The 22,229-nt window shown below is 38.0% G+C and overlaps 1 protein-coding gene across 1 annotated transcript in view; it reads left to right on the top strand.

Moving 5' to 3' along the window:
- LOC136874533 (receptor-type tyrosine-protein phosphatase kappa) overlaps positions 1-22,229 on the top strand; it is a 251,010-nt gene that overhangs the window by 72,679 nt on the left and 156,102 nt on the right. The window contains exons 7-9 of the mRNA XM_068227831.1: positions 5,382-5,451; positions 5,554-5,771; positions 16,775-16,980. Of these exons, the coding sequence (XP_068083932.1) occupies positions 5,382-5,451; positions 5,554-5,771; positions 16,775-16,980 (494 nt within the window). The remainder of the gene's footprint in view (positions 1-5,381; positions 5,452-5,553; positions 5,772-16,774; positions 16,981-22,229) is intronic.

Raw genomic sequence — 22,229 nt, 5'->3', positions numbered from 1 at the left:
AGTGGAGGTCGAGGAAGGTTCTAGACCACTGACCGCCTTCATGACACCGAGAGGATTGTACCAGTTTGAAGTAATGCCTTTTGGATTGAAGAATGCTCCTGCTACCTTCAGGCGACTGATGGATAAGGTGTTATCAGGATATGTTGGAGATTTTTGCCAACTGTATCTCGATGACATTTTAATTCACAGCAAGAATTTTCAAGAACACCTTGTACATCTGAGGAGGAAAGTGCTGGAATGACTGAAGATTCATGGACTGACTTGCCAACTGGAGAAGTGCCACTTTGCCAAGTCCCATGTAGAATATATCTTGGCCATGTCCTAACATCTGCAGGCTTAGAAAGGCAACCAGAGAAGAACCGAGCTATCGGAGAAGCTGAATACCCGTGGACCAAGCGACAAATCATCAGTTCCTTGGCGTGTGTGGATGGTATAGCAGATTCGTGCCACACTTTGAAGAGAAGGCAATAGCACTCACTGATCTACTCCATAACAACCTCCCGTTCCGATGGACCAACAAGGAAGAGGCGGCTATCCAAGGCACTAAGGCTGTGATATGCAACACTCCCAGTCCATCTCATCCCGACCCTCAACGGAAGATGTGCCTGCAGACGGACGCCAGCAACTCCGGCTTAGGAGCAATGTTATTCCAGGAAAGGAGTGACGGTGGATGGAACATCATCGAGTATGCCAGCAGGAAGCTATCTCCCACCGAACAATGCTACTGCACTGCCAAGAAGGAAGCCTTAGCCGTGGTGTGGGCCATGGGCAAATTCAGAGGTTACTTGGAGGGAAGGACGTTCCAACTCTCCACCGATAATGCTGCTCTCAAATGGTTGAACTCGGTCTCTGGTTTAAAATCTAAATTGATGCAATAGGTTCTGTTAATCACAGAATTTGATTTTGATGTGTGTCACGTCCCAGGACCGATGAACACAGGAGCAGACAGCTTATCTAGGCACCTGGCAATGGAATCCGAAGCTAGGAGCATCATTGTCGAGAGGGAGTTCCCACAAAAGTACCAGAGTGAGCCCAAGGAACCTTTCCTTATGTCCATCAAGAAAGAACTTGATCTGGGAGTGATCATACAGTGGCAGGAACAAGACAAGAACCATAGGACCATGGCGCAGTGTATTAGGACACAGAACAGCAATAATTAACTCGTCCCGAAGGAATTCAAAATGTGCTACAAGAACTTCCAGGTTGACAGAGGACTCTTGATGTACAGGTGGCACCTCTACAACACTCCTGCGGTAGTGGTGATCCCCAGACAGCACGCGACAGACATCCTCGAGAAGTTCCACAACAGCACTGAAGCTGGACATCCAGGAGGTGAAGAGATGTATCAGTCTATCTGACAAACATTCTTTTAGATCCCATTATTTATAATACCAACATAAATGGTCTGTTATTGGACAGTATACATTTTCCAGCTAACTCATTCCTGGTTGCCAGCATTTTGCCCCCATGTGCTAGGTTGGGCTCATCAGTTGGTACCTAGCACACCCACTAAGTCGCATGGCTAGTGCATACCATGGAGGCCACTGCGTAGGCTACTTGGAGCCACCAGCAGTGCCAATGCACTATGAGAGACTTTGTCTCATTACCAAAAATTGATGCCTGCTTGGCCATCAGATGATATAGATGTTGATTCCCATAGGGAATCTGAAATATTTGTCCTGAATAAGTAAATTTATAATACCAATATAAATGGTCTGTTATTGGACATAATAAATTTTCCAGCTTATTCCTGGTTGCCAGCATTTCACCCCCATGTGCTAGGTTGGGCTCATCAGTTGGTACCTAGCACACCCACCAAGATGCATGGCTAGTGCATACCGTGAAGGCCACTGGATCAACATGTGGAAAGACATCCTGGACTATGTGAAGGGGTGCTACATCTGTGCCTGCACCAAGATGAGCAACAGGAAGGCAGATTCCAGCCAACGAGGAAGAAGGCCACAATGCCCATGGGAGGTCATAGCCCTGGACTTGAAGGGTCCAGAACACCACAGGGTAAAACAGGACTCCTAGTAATCACCGACCTCTTCACAAGATGGATGGAGGTCTTTCCGATACCTGAACAACTTCACAACTAAGTATTTTTTATTTCCCACCTTGTCGATACATTTGTTGCTTATGGCAACTTATTGGTAAAAAGTGGTACATGTTTCGTATATTATTAACATCTTCAGCCACATAACAGTGTGTTAAAGTATGATATGGACCACGAAGTTTATTTTATGTAACCTGAAGCAACAACAGTATGCATCACCAGCTTGCTACAAGATGAGGTATTCAGCCGCTACGGTTATCCACGGTGCATTCTGTCAGACAATGGAAGTCAGTTCACATCGAGGAAGTGGCAGCAAATGATGACAGAATGGAGTGTGAAGCACTGGACCACCCCTATCTACAACTCAAGGGCCAATCCAACAGAACGACAAAACCAGTAGCTAAAAAGAATGCTACGAGTCCACCTTATAGACAAAGAACATTGACTGTGGAGCCGTCAGATACCGCAGTCACTCTTTGCCCTGCGGCTACGCATCAACCATGTCACTGGCTATTTCCCAACTGAGCTGTTCCTTGGTCAACAGCTATACAGCACTGGGAATTGGGAGATTCATCCACCACCCACTCCAGGTTAAGATGATGCAGCCGTTTGCCTAGCAGAGTGGCAGCAGCAGCAGCAGCAGCAGCAGCAGGACATCAAGGAGATGCAAGCTTTGGCCAAGAAAAGATCCCTTACGCAGGCCAAGGCTCAAGATGTCGAAGAGACCCAGATCTTCCTACCAGGCCAAGAAGTACTGCGACGTAACCACCCAGTCAGTAATAAGATTGGAGGTTTTCACGCAGGTCTCGCACCTAAGTGGGTTGGTCCCGTCAAGATTGATAAGCAGCTGGGCCATGGGGTCTACATACTAAAGACCAACCCTCCTGTCAAGGTCCATGCATCGGGAGTTGCGGCAAGTCACCCAACCGTTGCGCCTACAGAGTTAGCTTGGTACTACGACAGGTCCACCTGGAGGAGAGGCTACTAATGACACAGCTCAGTCTGGTCACAAGGAAAGTTCATTGACGATCATCGAGGAAGAGGCTGGCGGTGAGACAACCTTGATCCCAAACACGGCACGATCCAGTCAAGAGGAGGAGAGCACATCCAGCAATGTTGAGGAAGAAGGAAGATACAATCTACAACCAAGGCAAAGTCAACGAGTGTGACAGACTCTGCAAATTGTTTCAAGTTATATGGGGGGATATTGACGCAAGTGTGATAAACTGATATAACATGAAAACAATATTCTCTTACCCATGGGTAAATAATGCAAGTATCGAGCTTGTATTATTATTATTATTATTATTATTATTATTATTATTATTATTATTATCGAGCTTGTATTATTATTATTATTATTATTATTATTATTATTATTATTATTATTATTATTATTATTATTATTATTTATTTTCATTTTTTTTGCTAGTTGCTTTACGTCGCACTGACACAGATAAGTCTTATGGTGAAGATGGGACAGAGAAGGTCTAGGAGTGGGAAGGAAGCGGCTGTGGCCTTAATTAAGGCCTGGTGTGAAAACGGGAAACCACGGAAAACCATTTTCAGTGCTGCGGACAGTGGAGTTCGAACCTACTATCTCCTGAATACTGGATACTGGCCGCACTTAAGCGACTGCAGCTATGGAGCTTGGTTGTTATTATTATTATTATTATTATTATTATTATTATTATTATTATTTACGTAGTCGAACGATCACAGTGTTTGTGAGGTTATGTCATGAAAAATATTCTGTATATAGACATTTATATGAGTTCAGTTAGTGTAAATACCTGTAAATTAATATTATATAATTTATTATTACCTATGTATGATGTGTATTCCACTGCAAAATTGTGAAATGCACTGTAACATCCAGAATGGCTCTAGATCTGACAAGATGATGGTGGAATATTCTGTACATTATAATCATATTGTTAGCCACCCGAGAATTTACGAGAAGGCATTTTTGTAACATATCTTTCTGGAAGCCTGGCCAGGCATCTATATAAAGAGGTGGTCTTGATGGTAGAGATGAGTTATTGCTTAGTAAGAGTCATGGTTTAACAGGAGTTGTTCTGACCAGACGTACATCTTGCTAACGAGTGTTTGAAGTATGTGAATTGGTTTAGTAAAGTTGGTAGTTGACATGCAGTGGTTGCAGTCTCCTTGTAAGATACTTCGTTGATAGGTTGTTAGAAATGGTGGCTAGTTGGTGTTTACGGAGTGAAGTGTTTTGTTGTGATGGCAGTGATTTTGGTTATGTGCATTTAATTTGTAAATAATTGTAAATAAATCCATGTACACACGTTGACAGCATTTTGTATGCATCATTGTGGATACATCAAGGTGTCATTTGAGTTTGCAGATGACCTCATGAGCATTTTCAAATTCAGTTCACTCGCTGTGAAACTTTATTTTGATGTATGTACCTGCAGGTTTTTAAAAAAATTAAATCTCTGTGATGGCTAGTTAGATTCTGAACAACTACACCATTAGCAGTCGTAGAAAGTCCAGGCACCACTGAATAAATGGACTAGGGAAATTAAAAGAAGGGTAGTTCCATATTCCCTTTTAAAAATCAAATCTGGATTATGTAATTACACATCATTCTGCCATCCCCCTGAAACATACCCACCAACTAATTGTACAAGACATTCCATCACACCATTCATCACAGAGATTGGTTGTATAGGAAATGACATTACTAGCATAGCTCATACCTCCAGTCATTTTCATATTACCACAGCCTGTTTCCAGTCATTCGATCGGGTCAGGAATGGAATGAATGAAGCCCCCATCTGGTGGCAAGGACAGGAACTGTGCCGGCTGCTGAAGCCTGTCACACTCCTCTGGGGCAATGATTAATGACTGATAGATAAAATGAAATGATATTGGAGAATGTTGCTGGAATTAAAGGTGACAGGGAAAACCAGCGAACCCAGAAAAAATAATCTCTCCTGCCTCAGCTTTGTACCAGAACAAATTTCACATATAGTGACCAGAATTTGAACCATGGAACCAAACAGTGAGAGGTCGACATGCTGCCACCTGAACCACAGAGGTTTACCAGAAGACATAGGGCATTGTAAATACTATATCTCCCCAGAGAAGGATCTGAACTTTTTTATGCATATGATAGTTTAAAAAGGTCCCATGTATCATAGATTAATGCATCCATAAAATAAAACATTCTCAGTTCTCTCTGAACAATATACATACAGTATATTCTTTGGTATGAATTATTTGAAGCAAATGTTATTTTCAGTAACTTTATTATTTGAGTAACATCATCCCACTGATTGTATAATTATATGTTTTGTAGGTTGTTGCAATCAACAAGAACAGTCTATATGGAAAGACTGAGGAAGTGACTGTTACCACAGTAGAAGAAGGTATGATTATTGAGATGAAAGATATTTCTTCAATATTTTTTGCAGTAGTATAATAGTATTATAATCTGTATAATTTCACAGTGATCATTCTTATCTTTTTAGCCTCTAGTTCTCCACTGAACCTAAAAACAGTTCCTACCAATTCATCGGAAATAATTCTGACATGGCAGCATCCCTGGTTACCTCGAGGTAGACTTCAGTCTTTCATCATAGAAACAAAATTAATCAGTTCTTTACTTTTGTATATTGATCCTAATAAAAACACCACTAGAAAAGAACAACTTATAATTGAGAAGGAAACTCTTAATTACAATTTTACGGTGAGTAATCACAAACATTTCATATTCATGTACAAAAAATTCTATATATTATTAGAATATCATATTGGAAAGTCCACAAATAGTATTAGATGAGGTGGTCTATCATCATTTTATACTTCACCTTTTAACATACAGAATATTTTAAAAATTGTGATTCTTTCTTATCTAAACTTTTATTGCTAAAATGGAATATTTATGAAAGTACAGTGACAATGGTAACAATAAAATAAGTTTTATTAACTTAACCATGAAATATAAGTGTTGTAAAGTCCCTGTTTTAAAATCCTGAATATACTTGTGATATTGTTTAAAGGGCCATTTTTTAACGCAAATGTAAATTAAATAGAGACAAAACATTTCAGCATTAAACCTTCAACAAGTAAGGCATTATGACACTAAATACTGAACAAGAAATACATTGTTTATATGTATCTGACTGTATTAAATTAATTAAGGATCAGTGCAGAGTGTTGCATCACACTCCTTATACATGTACCTGGATTCCTTTCTTGGCCCTAAATTCAATATCAAACTCTTTGTCACTCTTCATTTTTACCAAAGGACAGGAAGTACACTTCAAAAGCAATGAACAAGACAAAGCTGCCAGAGCAGGCTGACTAAGTCCCAGACATACACAGGCACTTGAGTCAGACACATCTACTGAAAGAAATAAGAACCCAAACAAAACATTAACATCTGGAAAAAATATTAAAGAAAAACTACAAAAAAGAATATTTTGGTTTTAAAATTATGTACCAATCAGAAAGTGATACTCCCAAGTTTGTACAAGTATACTGGGACTTTTATGTTGTATGTTCAGTCCTTAGCCCAAAGACCATCACTGAAGAGGTGTACTATTAGACAAGGAGCGAGATAGTTCCCACTGTTTTCTTCACTAAGTCAGAAGTTGCTCTTATATATCAGTCTTCCAAGCCCACTGAAATACATGCACCAACTAACACTGTGAGTGACGTTTGTCACACTGTGCATAACAGAGACTGGTTGCATAAGGAATAGAGTTACTAGCATCACTGATATCTCAGTCACTTTCTTATTGTAAAAGACAGGTCACTGAAAGTAACAAATTTGATCTAGCCCATACCTAAGGTGACCAGATGCAAATAGATAAAAAAAAGAGGACACAAAAATCCTCTATTGAGAGTCTGAATTTAGACATATATATTCTAATTACACATATATAAACAAAATATATCCATTTCTGTGTTATCTCACAAAAAATAAACAATAAAACTAATTTACACACCTTGCTGGTACTTTTCTGAAGATTCAGTTGCCTTTAGGGGTTTTGGCATGTCTAACATATAAACATGTTAATTCCTTCTTGAAATGGTTCCTGCTGTTAGGCCAATGTGCTGAGAATTATGAAAATACTCTTTCTACATTTGCATTATGCCCTGGTATAGAAAAAAATGTTTGAGTAACTCTGAACTACTATTAACTTAGCCCATTTCTAACTACAAGGTAACTTGTTCTATTCAGGGTCATTACTACTCTCATACAGGAATTGTTTGAAATTGTTGAACTGATCAAAATATTTCATATCAACAATTTGAAAGACATATACCGTACCGGTACAGAATATATTTTTCAACAAACTCGAATAAAACAGACTTCTTTCAAATCCAGACGATCTCCTGTTGCTTGCCACGTTGTTAGCTGTCACATATTAATATAGCATGTCACAGTATCCTAATAAAAAGAATTCAACCTCTTTTTTGGTCCTTTTTACCCCCCTCCCTTTAAGTGTTTGTTCTGAAAACTTAAAATATGTGTTTCTTTATTTTGAAAAGATTAAAAATACCAATTTTCACTTCTGTAATATGTTAAGTTTTGGAAATACCGTATACTGTAGATATGCTCATTTTAAAAATTCAACCCCTTCTTCACTTCCCCTTAAGTGGATTTTCCAAAAACAAATTATGTGTGTTTCTTTACTTTTACAAGAGATTCCAAATACCAGTTTTCAAGTCTGTAACAGATTGCATTTTTTAGATACACTGCACATATTCTCATTTTAAAAATTCACCTTGTTTGTCACTCGTTTCCATTCCCCCTTTGAGTGAATTTTTGAAAATTTTAAAAAATGTGTTTCTCTATTTTTAAAGTAAATTCCAAATACCAATTTTTATGTCTGTAACATCTTCAGTTTTTGAGATATAAGTATCCTCATTAAAGGTATTCAACCCCTTTTTTACCCCCTTATGGGGATTTTACAAAAACAAAACAAAAAATGTGTATCTTTATTAAGGGAGATTCCAAATACCAATTATTATGCCTGCAAACTGTTTAATTTTTGGGGTATAGATATACTCATTTAAACAATTCACCCTCTTAGTGGCGGAATATCCAAAAAACCTCCCTTAGCGAGCACTTACACTGTAATATAAATGTACCTCAAAATTCCATTTCTTTATGACCAGTAGTTTTGACTTGGCAATGATGAATCACAGGAAAAAACATTTTAAAGTGACTCATTAATTTGTTTTTGACATTGACATTGTCAGCTTGTTAGGATGTATTCAACACACAAACTCATATGTAATGCTCAAAATGGGGTGCACAGCTGTGAGCTTGCATCCGGGAGATAGCGGGTTTGAGCCCCACTGTCAACAGCCCTGAAGATGGTTTTCCATGGCTTTCCATTTTCGCACCAAATTGTAAAAAATGTTCCAAATGTCATCCTCTTGCGTCTAGACACCCATCCATCTGTCTAATCATGGACCATCGCACACTTTCAAACACTCCCTGATGGTGTCGAATGTTTTCGCAGATTTCCATTACACATCAATGAAGAATTTCTTAATCCAGGTTGTCTGCTACATAAGCGAATTGTTTAAGATGTCCCCAGAGATAAAAATCCAAAGGACTGAGGTCGCGGGGAACGTGCAGGCCATAGCACTAGTCCTTCTCTACATATCTATTTGTGATGGTAGATACTAGCCAGTGCATTTGGAACAATGAGACTAAAATATGCTGGAACCCCATCATGCATAAACCACATGTTTCTTCTTAGTTGGACCTGGAAAGCCGTTCAGTGCAAACATAAACTTTCCTAATAACACAAAAATGAAACGAAGGATTTTGGGACCTTTGTTTATATGACTTTCTTTCTTGTTTCGGTGTAAGGAACCCATCCACAAAGTTTGTAAAAGTATTTTAGAATCTCCCTGTATTTAATTAATTAAGGTACAGCTCCAGCATTTGCCAGGTGTAAAAATGGGAAACCACAGAAAACCATCTTCAGGGTTCAAACCCTGTATCTCCAAACTGCAGGCTGAGAGCTATGTGACCCAAACTGCATAGCCACTTGCTCAGTCAAAATAAAAACTCATGGGAAGACACTACATTTTAGGTATGGCTTTTAGGTGGTGGGAGTGTCCAAGGAAATGATCGGCTCATCTGGTGCAGGTCCTTCTATCTGATGCCCATGGACAACCTGTGCGTCCGAATGTGGGATGGTAATGATGAATTAGAAAAAGAGTGAAACATGGTGTTGGCACTACTACTATTGTTGAATAACACACCAAAGGGCCTATTCATGGCTTAACATCCCCATTCCATGGACAAATCACCATCAACTTTGATATATGCACAAACTCCATATGAACACCATGGATAGGTTTGGATTTTTTTTCCTTTCTAATGGTTTAACGTCACACTAACCATCAAAGGTTTTCGGCAACACAAATTTGGATCTGAATTCATATTGATCCCTTCCTGCGTCCAGGTACAACACAGCTATCACTCCCGCTAGTCAGATGTAATCTCAGGGTATCTCATCAAGTAAGAAAAATATTTCATTTTTCTGTAGGTTAAGCTTTACGCGAATTACCATACGCGATAATCACCAATGAACATCTCCATCCTATGGCATATAAACTATAATTTCATCATTGACCACAATTTCTTATCGCAAATTATACGAAAATCACCTTACAAACTAATTCAATCTACTAACTACTACTATTTATCACTCATTGAATTATAAAATAATGAAGAAACATATTTATTAAATCAAAAACTCAAAGAAATGAGAATTAGTATCATTATGAACTTCTACAATTGTTGTTTTAAATAAATAATAATCCGTGAAATTCAATATTTAAGTCAGCGCTGGCTTATTAATAAAATAATATGATATTATGAATCAATCTTTCTGAAATGAAATCAAATTATCTCTAATCATCCATGAAAAATTAAATTAATCATTCACATGCATCAATGTGACACAATTACATTAGCATTAGGAAAATTTAGAATTCCTTCTGATAATTTATACAGTTGTATGCATTGAAATCTGAATTCGTTAACGTAGAATATCATTCTGAGGAAGTATGTTATGACAACTGACGTGATAAGGTTTTCGACCCTACTGCCTCTTAAATCATGGCTCCTAATTTACTCTCTTCTCATTTTACATTCTATCATAAATTGTAAAACAATACTCAACATATACAATAATCTATTTCCCTATTCTATCAACATAATTCTTAATTTGGCTTAGTTTGGCTCGATTTGCCTTCATTTGTTACGTTTAACTCAAATATATCGCGTGTGCACGTAATTTCAACGAGTATCTGCGGTATGATATTTCAATACTATGTCTATACGTCGGCTCCACTACATATATATAACTTCTTGCCTACCTCACATTTTATATATTTTGAGAATACATCACCAAGCTCATATATCTATATATATTAACAGCTGTATTTATTACTATACCACCACCTAAATCTCAACCATATACGAGTATTCACCATCCATACCTTATTTCAAGTCACTCCCGTGGCGTATTTCCTTTCTAGTACTTGCATCGTCTAACTGATTCGATACCATTTATATTTAATGTCTATCATCGATGTATATGTCTCATAATTATTACAACACACATTATAATACTCAAATCAACTCATATAACTTCTTATTATCTTATACAACCTTCAATTAATTCCATCTCAACTTTCTCAATATCTATGCTCATCACTCATAACTTTCTTCATATTATTTGCAACTACTGAGACATAACATTCTTCTGCACATAAATACTCCTTTATAAATCAATTCTCTTCTAAAAATTATGATGCATAACCTTAAAATACTGTATTTGTGCATTTAATAATATTTCTTTACAAGGAATAACTCGATTCTATCTAATCACTTCTTGCATGCGATCCACCTGTGACGTAATCTTTGACTGAATGGCTTCACGAGATTCATAGATATTCTTCATCACATGACAATCTTTGCAAACAGCTGTTATATTACTTTCCTTCCTCATCGTATTCTCAACTACCTCGTTGAATCACCTGTTCATACATAATCATACTTCACAAGATATCTATCTAACTCTGCACTAACTTAATATAGCATTAGCAGCTTAAATGTAATGCACTTCACTTCACTGTTTCACTTGCACACTAAAATATTTCATACTTAGAATATTCTATTCTACGGCATATGCCAAATTAAACTATGAATTATGTTACTTATCATAAACACTTAGCTCGTCTTTCGTCATATCAGCCGTCAGTTGCTCTCCTTCTGCTCGTCACATCGCTGGTTCATTGGCCATGGTTCGAGGTTCGGCTGGACTCCTCATCTCATCTAGGTTGGTTCTGCTGGGCAGATTCCTCCTCATATCTTGGGTAGGTTCAGCTGTTTGGATGATATCTCCCTCCAGGTTGGTCCATCTGGATGCTTAGCAGATCATCATCTTCTTGGAATAACTGCCAATAAGATCAAATATTTCCGAGAAGTAAATATTCATTTTATATTCTTGTTAGATTAATATTTCTTTTAAACTATTTTAGTTTTCTTTTGCATTATTATCGACCAATTCTCTAAGTCCGCGTAAGATATTTTCGCCTTGTCTTACGAAAATCTTGAAATTTATATTATTTAATTTTCAAAAATACTACTCCTTCCTTTTCTTTTCTTTTAATGGAGTAATTCTTTCCTATTCTTTCCCTTTTTTGCAGCTTTCAGTTTACTTTTTCCGAAATATCACTGATCTTGCACCTCGGGTCTATCAGTATACGTATTTGACTAAATTCTCGTATATTTTACCGTATTTATATCCTCCAAAGTGTTTTAACAGGTTGTTTTGCCATCTCCTTCTAAATTATAGTCGTTTTTCCTCAAAATTTCCGCCACAATCTTGACAATCTTCTTATTTTTACAGAGCAGCAGCGATTCACTTCTTATCCTCTCGAATTCAGTTTTTCAAGTCAAGTTTTACAATAATCTATTCATTTTACTTATTTTTTTTAAACAATTTGCTTGACCTTGCTCTGTTCTGCACCGCCTTTGAAATGTTGTCGTTCCAAGTTAGTCATGGCCTCCTATTGTTTCTAAATATTAAGACTTCGTTGTATACTCTCTTTAGTTTGAGTGGTCTATACCTTTCCTAGGCGCCTTTTTGGAACACGTCCGAAAATGCAACGGGCACAATATGTACAACATTTGTATGTCATACTAAAGTAAAAAATGAAATGGTGTATGGCTTTTAGTGCCGGGAGTGTCCGAGGACAAGTTCGGCTCGCTAGCTGCAGGTCTTGTGATTTGACTCCCGTAGGCGACCTGCACGTCGTGATGAGGATGAAATGATGATGAAGACGACACATACACCCAGCCCCAGTGTCAGCGGAATTAACCAATTATTGTTAAAATTCCGGACCCTGTCGGGAATCGAACCTGGGACCCCTGTGACCAAACGCCAGCACGCTAACCATTTAGCCATGGAGCCGGACATACTAAAGTAATTAAATCTTAATACAGTATTTATTTATTTCTCCAGTTTTTGCCATGCAATTTATGAATTAGAAATTGTATACCATCACCTCTCTTACCCTGCCAGCCAGCATTCTGATGGCAAAATTTTTTCCACCATCAGGCTCGAAGTAGCTAACCACAGTGTCAGACCATATAGACTTGATGCCTTAATGATCACGGCCACCAGGCAGTCATGGGAAGACACTAACAGCCCACAGTGAAATTAAACTTTGTTTATTTACATAAATACTTCAAAGGTCTTATTTTGTATATTGAATGTTCACATAAACTATACCTTTGCTGGTTACACTTAGTGTCTTCTGGTATAGGCTAGATTTTCTTTTTCTTTCCATCATCAGGACTCAAACCGGCTAACCACAGCATCAGACCATATAGACTTGATGCCTTAATAATCATAGCCACCAGGTGGACATGGGCAGACACTATCAGCACAGGTTGAAATTCAGCTTTCTTGATCTATGCATAGTTCAAAGGTCTTCTTCTCTATACTGGATTTTAACCTCTTCACATAAAAGTACTCCTTTGCTGGTGAGACCTGGTGCACTTTGTCTTCTGGTATGGGTAGGGTGACCAGACATCCTCTTTTATCCAGACATGTCCTCCTTTTGAGACCATTCTCCAGAGTCCGGATGGATTATTTAAAAAAAGTTCTCCTTTTTTAGTAAATCTGGTTATTTTTGTTAATCTTTTACTACTTCGTTTTTACAAGAATTCATTACGCGATGGCATCATCGATATCGTATCAATATAAGAAATGTGATTATGGATATACGATTATTCTATTCATGCCTTGTATTACGATCATAGACGCTATTTACCATTCTGTATATTGCATGCTTCTCTGTTCCATTTTAGCCACATACCAGCCCTGCTATTCTTAGATTTCTGACAGTACTGGGAATTTAACCCAGGCCACTGAGGATGGCAACTAATAGTGCTCACCTTTACGCTATGGAGGCGGACAATTCATGGTGATTGTGTCTTGTAACGTGATACAATTTTTTCATACCACCTTTTTTAATGCATAACAATTCCAGTTGGTAAACTCACATGGCCTACCTGGCCATAGTTTTGTTTTGGTTATATCTCTTGTTTCCATTTCAAAATCACATCCCCAACAGTCAATTTGGGTAATTTTTAAAGGGTGAAGTGGCCCTGACTAATTGTTTACTGATGAGGTAACAAATAAATACTCCAGTTCAATATTACAAAGCTTTCTTTTCCCATCCATTCTGCAGATATCTTGTAGCAGTGAAACATGTTGAGCCATATACTACCTACCTTTTTTGGAACGGTCGAAACTGGCTAATAACTGCCAGGACAAAGTGTAAAAGGCACGTCCCCAATACAGAGAGACAATAACATAGAGCAGAGGTCAATTTCAATGAATTAAGTTTATTAATATAAAAGTAAAGGGAAACGGTCTGAAGATTAGCATAAAAGCAAATTAATGGGGATACAGGGAGTCAAATACATACATAAATGTGTAACGATACTCCAGCCACAGTAAAAATCACTTGATTTATCAGTCTCTTTTCTTTGTATCTGATCCAAAGTATTTCTTTCTTAAAAGGTGACCATTCACTATTTCGAGGTGAAAGTAACAGCCTTCACACAATAAGATCCAACAGCTCCTCAGATAATGTCAAGGTTTCAAAAAAAATATGGCTACCGACAATCCCCATAGAAATTACATCCCCATGAATCAAAGATGCCAGTGAGTCAAAACTGGCAGAAAAGTAAACAAATATGGAATACAAGAGGGTAAGAAAGGAGTTGCCATAGTTACAGAAACAAATAAGCATGAGTCAGAAGCAAGTAAAATGAGAGCAAATTCCTGAAATAAACATATTAATCGGCTGAGGAAGCCAGAAACAATGGCAAGATAAAATAAGAATAATAACAAGAAAAACATATATCCATAAGACACTGAAAAGAAACACAGGTCCAATAACCACTCCACACCCACTCAGAGACCAAACATGCAAAGCATAGGGTATAATAATATAATAGCAAGACACATTATGACAAAAATCATAACAGCATGACATGATTCAGTCAACGGCTCATGAGCTTGACCTGAGAGCACAGATCAGAAACCTGGGTCGCCGCAAAAAGACCTGGTCCACCCAGTCTAAACACATAACGTAAATAACTTACCGCAAAACACATATTCATATCGCACATCCAGGTGAACATGAATCGTACGGTATCAGCATTAAACCACAACACAGGACATAGGCTCAAGCCAAAACATCAAAGAGAGAATTAAAAGGATAGGCTCGAGCCAAAACATCAAAGATACAGAGAATTAAAAGATCCCCAATCAAAACAACAAGAACAACAAGCAAACTCATCACACACACAAAATAATCGGATCGGTGCCACCTTTCACTCTATTGCAGGAATGATGAGTACACATACAAAACTAGCATAACTATTGCAAGCCTAAAAAGAATGAGTAGGATAAATACCTCGAAATTGAAATAGTCATATTCACTACTCTAAACATAAGGTAAGGTAAGGGTGTATTCTGCCTGAAGGCAGGTTCGAACCTCTGCAGTGGTCTGCCTGAGCTGGAGTTTACGTATGGTTGGGTGGCCAGTTACTTTCCGCTCCTCCATTCCCTTACCCCCCACCAACAGTGCGTGGCAACCCATCCAAATCTTGACCACGCCCAGTGTTGCTTAAATTCGGAGATCTCACGGGATCTGGTGTTTCAACATGGCCACGGCCGTTGGCGCTCTAAACATAGAGAGCCATTTAAAATGGTGTTTAAATCTTTTATAGTACTATTTGTATGAGACAAAAGCCATCTTGCAGGTTAACATCTCCATCTTTTCTCCAAACTTATTATTGTCAGATGACCAGAGACAACTCGAATCAAAGGTAAGCTAGAAAGAAATGCTTTGGCAATTCTCTGTTACATGAGGTGCCATCTGTCTAAGCTGTATGAACTACACATCAAGTCTGGCATCGAGAATACTAAGCAGCCATTACAGACTGACCTATAATATCGAAAGGAATGTACTATCTGTAAAATACAAAAGCAAGATTTGGTGGTAATGTGGTGCGACACAGCCATCACAGAACTTTCATAGCAGCAGTGGCAGTCATAGTAGCATCTAGGTGCGGGAGTGCTTTCCAAAAGAATTTAGTGATTGTGATTTGTTTTAACTAAACACTTATTAGCTCATGTGTCCCCTATACCTGCTCAAACTGACTTTGTAAATACTAGAGAATGAACACAATAATGTACAATACAAGATTTAATCGTATCACAAGACCGTGGTTATTGCTAATAGGATTTTAGTGGCCGCACTAAGCTGCTGAAATCCAATAAAGTATTCTGAGTTAAACAAAACTGAGCATTAAATATGACCAGTAAACAAGCAAGTGAACAAAAGAATGAACAAACAGCTCTATTATGATAAAGTGGATCTTACCTTAACTGGTAAGTTTCTTAATTTTCTTTATCTTCTTGACTTTCACCTCCATATCGTTGACACGTTTGCTTCCACTTTTTCCTTTTCCCTCACGTTTGTTTAAACATTTTATACGAGCATATGTCCTCATTTTCACAAATGTGGCTACCAGATCACTGCTTTAATTAGGATGACTTGCACATATTAAAGAAACTACATTCTGTATTAATCCCAACCCTCTTAGGACTGTAAGTCTGTGATAAGAACAGAAACGTTTCTCCATATCTTGTACAGTTTGTGACCACTCAGCTGTCTGCTCTGTAAGACCACCATGTGACAGAGTTTGAACCCAGGACTCCGAACAATATTTACTGTCATAATTTCTTCCTATATCTGTTTGGGAACCTAAGTGTAGATGCTCTGAACAGAACTTTTTAACCTCCTACATGTAATTAACTCCTTACACAAATTACTTATAGATATGCAGCTTTGATGTAATTTGCTTTCTGCTGCCTCTGACTTCAGTTTAAGGACATTGTTAGTTTTTCTTTCATCATCTAACTGTTTTTTCAGTTAATGGCAATATCCACACATTTCTATGGGATTCTCCAGTTTTTCCATGTAGCTGTTATGCACTCATACGATTGCTTGAATTGTTTTGTTTTGTTTTCTTTTTCAAATCCTCAATTCATATACAGTTGGTTGAAACTAGTTTATAAATCACCATTTCCTGAATGTCTGATCCTGTACTTTGTATTTTAGGTTGGTGATTTGATTCCTTCTTCCAGTTATATTGTGGAGCTATATGCCAAGTCGTCCATTAAAGGAAATTCTACATATACAACTATTAATACTCCTGCAGTCAAACCATATTTCAACGAGAGTATTGTGGTAGAAGAACAAGAAGTAACTGACCACACACTGACCATCATTCTGCCTCCTGCTCCATTGTATTGGACTACAAATAGGTAACACAGCTGTCAGAACTTTTCAGGTTTGAACACAGATGTATGTCTAGTCCCCAGCCCGAAGGCTGGTTGGATCTTCAGTGGATCAGTGATGTCACTAGAGAGGTGCACTAGGGAAATGAGGAATGAAGTATTTTCCTGTTGCTTTCCTCACCAAGCCAGAAGGTGCTATTACATATCAGCCTGCCAAGCCCACTGAAATCCCAGCACTAACTGACCCTATCTAAAGTATAGTCTCTTACCAACTATTTTCTTATTCTGCTATTTCACTGCTGTTACTCAAACTGACAGCCTGTCTTGTTTTCATTGATGGAATCAAGATGATCAGGCCATATTTCATGCTTTTCCATGCATAAAATAGTATTTGGTAGCACTGACTAGACCAGTCTCTTCTATATTCTGAAGGGCCGAAACCAAATACAGTGAAACATTACAAGGAAAGTTTGTCTACACTTCGTACTTGATTCCGACCATAGTACCAAGCAAGCTGGTTGCACGACTTGAGTCAGGTAGCTGTGAACTTCTGGAGATGGTAGGTTTGAATCCCACTTTCAGCAACCTGAAAGATGGTTTTTCATTGTTTCCCAATATTACTCAAGATAAAAACTGATGCTGTAAGTTCATGCCTCCCACCTTCCCAATCATAGTCCTTTCACTTTCTTCCCATCCTTGCAATGCTGAAATCCTTTGATGTGTTAATGCGACATTAAACCACTAACAAACAATAATAATAATAAAACCAATGAGATTAAAAATGAGAGATATGAAAAAGACGTACCGGTAGTTATCCAGATGGAACGTTGCTTTAGAGTCTCTCTCTTATTTTTATGTTTATAAAATAGGTAATAAATAAAGCATATCAGTGAAACATTTGAAAGAAGTTTTTCAGTTCAATGAATGGAAATTAAAACTGAAAGATTTAGCATAGACTTTGTTATTTTTGCCCAATGTACAGAAAATTTGGAAAATGGGATAGTCACCATCGTGAAAACAGAATATAAGATGGACATAAAGTGCACCAATGAAAATTAGGCAAATGAAGTCAGATGAGGCAAGCAATATCAGATAGGATATGAAATCATAATAGAAATAGATAAATTTTAGAAGGAGAAAGTGAAGGAACTTACCAGGAAATTAAATTTAGTAACAAAGTCAGCTAAGGATAACGTGTTGACAAGCATAATGGCAGTGATATGAATTTCAGTGAAAAATGGAAGGGCATATATAGGTACTTTGCTTTCTAGGTGCTGAAACAATCTGTAATGGCAAAGGCAAAGATATAAAGTTTAGACTAAACTGAGCCAGACTAATTTTCTGAAGGAGAGAAAATAGAACATCTTTAATGAATTAATCTATACAAATAAAATCATAGGAGTCTATTTTATGAAAATTAATTACTTTTGCAATTGTTTAGGATATTCATCCCATTGAGATCAATGCAAGATCATATTGGTGGATTTAACCTATTGTGTTTGATTGTTTGTATGTTCAACCATCACAAGAAAATGGCTGACTATACATATTCAAACAAGAAATTTGGTCACATTTTTATGTTCATACCTCCATAATACGCATACATATTGAAATGAAAACAGGCACGCAGAGAAAACAAAGCTTCTTCTTTCCAATAATTTAGAATTGAAATAAAATATATTCTTTGACTATACAGTACACCTAAATGGCTACATAGTAATTAATCATGCTGCCAAATAGTCACATGACTCCATGTTCACATAATTTGTTTAAGTTCGGGGTTGTTCACTAAGTGTATGAGAAAGAGATATCTACCAGTTCCTGCTAATCTGTGGAATACTCTGTTTAGCTGTGCTCCAGGAACAGAACACAAAATGTTGTTCATAAGCTGTTTCCTATTCTTCAACATACACATGCAGATGTTCTAAATGTATAGTGTCAACTACAGTAGTACAATAAACAGAAAATATACATACATACATACATCATTACAGATGTTATGCCTTTCAGCATTCATTCTGCAAGCATCTTTGAATTAACTAAACACATCCACAGTCCTCTGTCTGTAACTAACTCTGTGGCATCACTTAGTTCCACACCAGTGATCTACATTTAGAGCTGCTGCCAAAGTGGTAGAATACCTAACAGTTGTTTATGTAGTCTTTTCTTAAATAATTTCAAAGAAGTTGGAAATTTATCGAACATCCCCATTGGTAAATTATTCCTATCCCTAATTCCATCATATCAATGAATATTTGCCCAAGTTTGTCCTCTGGAATTCCAAGTTTATTTCATGTTATGATCTTTCCTTATTTTAACACTCAAGCTTACAGAAGGCCATTCAGGAACTCTGGTGACGAGTTTGAAGGCCGCTGGCAGCACTGCTATCAATTTGAGCATGTCGAAATGGGGAGTGATGATTCATGGCAATACTGAGAACATGTGTGTAGAATTTCATGCCATTTGCTGCAATGATGCCGAAGTGGATTGACCCTTTCTGGGAGGGCTACATAACGGCCCTTTCCGATGCTAAATATAACTGTTTTTCAATCCAGAGAATGTGCAGGAGCATGATTTCTTGATATCAAAGAATGGGATCAGTGCTGAATTGAATAAAAAATGCAAAGACTGACTGGGGTTAATTTGAGAGGGGAAAAAATAGGCGAATCCACAACCAGCCACCACTTGTACACCAGAAGTGGTGAGGAATGTGAAGGCCCTTGTCTCAAGTGGTAACCCTGATCCCCAAAGGACTATTGCACATAAGTTGGAGATGTCTGTTTCAACAGTTAACATCATTATCAACAAGGACCTGCAATTAGAAAAGTGGCATAAGTGCCGAGTTCACAAGCCGTTGCCTCGTCACATTTCTGAATGTTGCACTAATGCAAGAAATCTGTATTGAGGGCTATCTGGCAGGGAACAGAAGAAAAAATGTGGTGACATTAGATGAAGCATACGTGTACCTTAGTGATTGTAACAAACCCTGCTCGATTTACTACCATCCTATAGAAAAAAAAAAAAAAGTCAAACATTGTATAAAGAATGCCAGGAAAGTTTCCCAAGGGGTTTCGTGATAATCGCTGGATACTGCTACAATGTAAGTTAACCATTTGCTGTGTTGCTAATAATGTGAAGGTGAACTCTAAATACTCTCAGCAAGAGGTTTAAACACCCGTTTACAGCACAGATATCCCAGCACTGTATGGGAGGGCAAAAAATCAGGTACGGGGACATCAAGATAAAGCATCCAGCCATACCTCTTGTATGACTCATCTGTCTTAGAGAGAATGGAGATGGAAACTGGAATCCATGGAATTTCATTTACTGACATTCTGGTGAAGGCACCTGATGGCTCACTCATGCGTTTCTGTGCTTTTGGACTCCTAAAATGGACCTTAAGATATAGACATCCATGCACTATCAGTGGCCTCCGAAAAGCCTGTCAGGAGGAGCGGGATAGGATAGACATGCTAGCTCTGTGAAAAGGTCTGCTGCAATGGAAATTACATTGTTAGAATATAGCTGAAAATGCTGACTTTCCAATTGAGCATGATTGTTGGTGGAGACATGGCTTTTCATAAGCTAATTACCCTTCAAACATTATCCCCAGAGATACCGAACGACTTTCTGTATTAGTCTCCTAAAGTCATGATGATGCTCGTTGTTTAAAGGGGCCTAACATCTAGGTCATCACCCTGTCTCCTAATGTCATTTCATGCCATCTCCTACCCAACAGCTTGGAACATACCGCTTTGTCTTCTGCCATTTCTCACTATTTCTTTCCAACCTGCACTTTCTCCTTAATGTAATCTCTTTTTTTAATTTGTTATAATATAGTGAGCCTGCCATTTATTACCACCGGTTTTCACAATCCTCAGCAATTGCTTTAAGCCCTTCCCATAGGCATTTACATTTTTAAAATCATTTTCCACCAATCACAGTTACTTTTAAAAAGAAACCCCCCATGCATGTCTTTTAAGCCACATGGTACTGCCTAGTAGTCCTACTTTTACAACTTTGCTTTTTATTGAATTTATTTTCAACTACGACAAAAACAGCCTTGTGATCTTTCTCTATAGAGCTCATCTACTTTTATCAGCACCACGTCTGGAATATTCTTCTGTCTTGTTGGTTCCATCACTTTCTGATTTAGCTGTCCTTCCCAGTTTAATGTATTTACCATTTGCTTACATACTTCTCCTGTTTAACACAAACAAGTTTTATGTCAACTTTACTTAAATTGCAACTCTCTGTAGTCTTATCATCACTCTCTAGTTCACCCCATGACCCTGAATGTACCTTCCTCTAAACTTTCTAAATAAACATCCTAACTTATATGTACCATTGCATTTCAAGTGAAGGCTATCTCAACACAGATTTCTATATCTTACCCTCCCATTAGGATCTGCAAATCTCACCGCCAGTTTCCTGCATATCCACTGCATAATCTAATTTATATTCCTAACCACCCTCCCGTCAGTATCCCACTGATAACAATCTTTGTTCCTTTAATCTCCTCCCGTGCTGATGTAGCATGATCCTGCACATCCTAACTATGTCATAACCTTTTCCTGCTTGCCTTACATTGTTGGTACCAAAGTGAAAAACTAATATTTTTTCCCAAACCACTTCTTGTCCTCAAAATCTGCCTTAAGCCTAATTCCTGGATAACACTTTACGTGGTTTCCTTTTCTCCACACACTTTCCTCAGAAGCCTAACAATGGAGTCCCCCATGACCAAAGTCTCAATTCCACCCACCTCTTTAGATTCCCTTCCTTTGTGGACACCCTTATCATCCATGATGGCTGCAGAAACTTCCCTCTCTTTCCTCTCTTTTTTCACTCTCGTGACCCTGTTCAATCTCCCTCTTCCTACCACTTTATCTACATTTTTCTTTCCTGCATTTCCTTTTTCTCTTACCACCCATCTCCTCTGTAACACTTGCTATTGCTTATCATCCCTCTACTGTTCTACCTGTACTGACTAATACTGATTCCTCACCAGTACTTTTCCTGAACTGTGCCCCTGACTAGACTCCTTGGGTCTCAGTTTCCTTCCCCTTAAAAAATTAGTCCACCTGTATTCCACAACTCCTCCCCTTCCTTTCCCTCCTTCTTGATTATCAACCATACCGTATACATTGTTTGATGGAGGCCTACCTAACATTCCTGACCTCTTAGAATCCTAATTATCTGCCTCAAAAAAACCACACACACACACACACACACACACACACACACACACACACACACACACACACACACACACACAC

The sequence above is a fragment of the Anabrus simplex genome, chromosome 5 (genome assembly GCF_040414725.1).
Source record: "Anabrus simplex isolate iqAnaSimp1 chromosome 5, ASM4041472v1, whole genome shotgun sequence".
NCBI lineage: Eukaryota > Metazoa > Arthropoda > Insecta > Orthoptera > Tettigoniidae > Anabrus > Anabrus simplex.
This window is presented reverse-complemented; position numbering and strand designations above follow the sequence as displayed.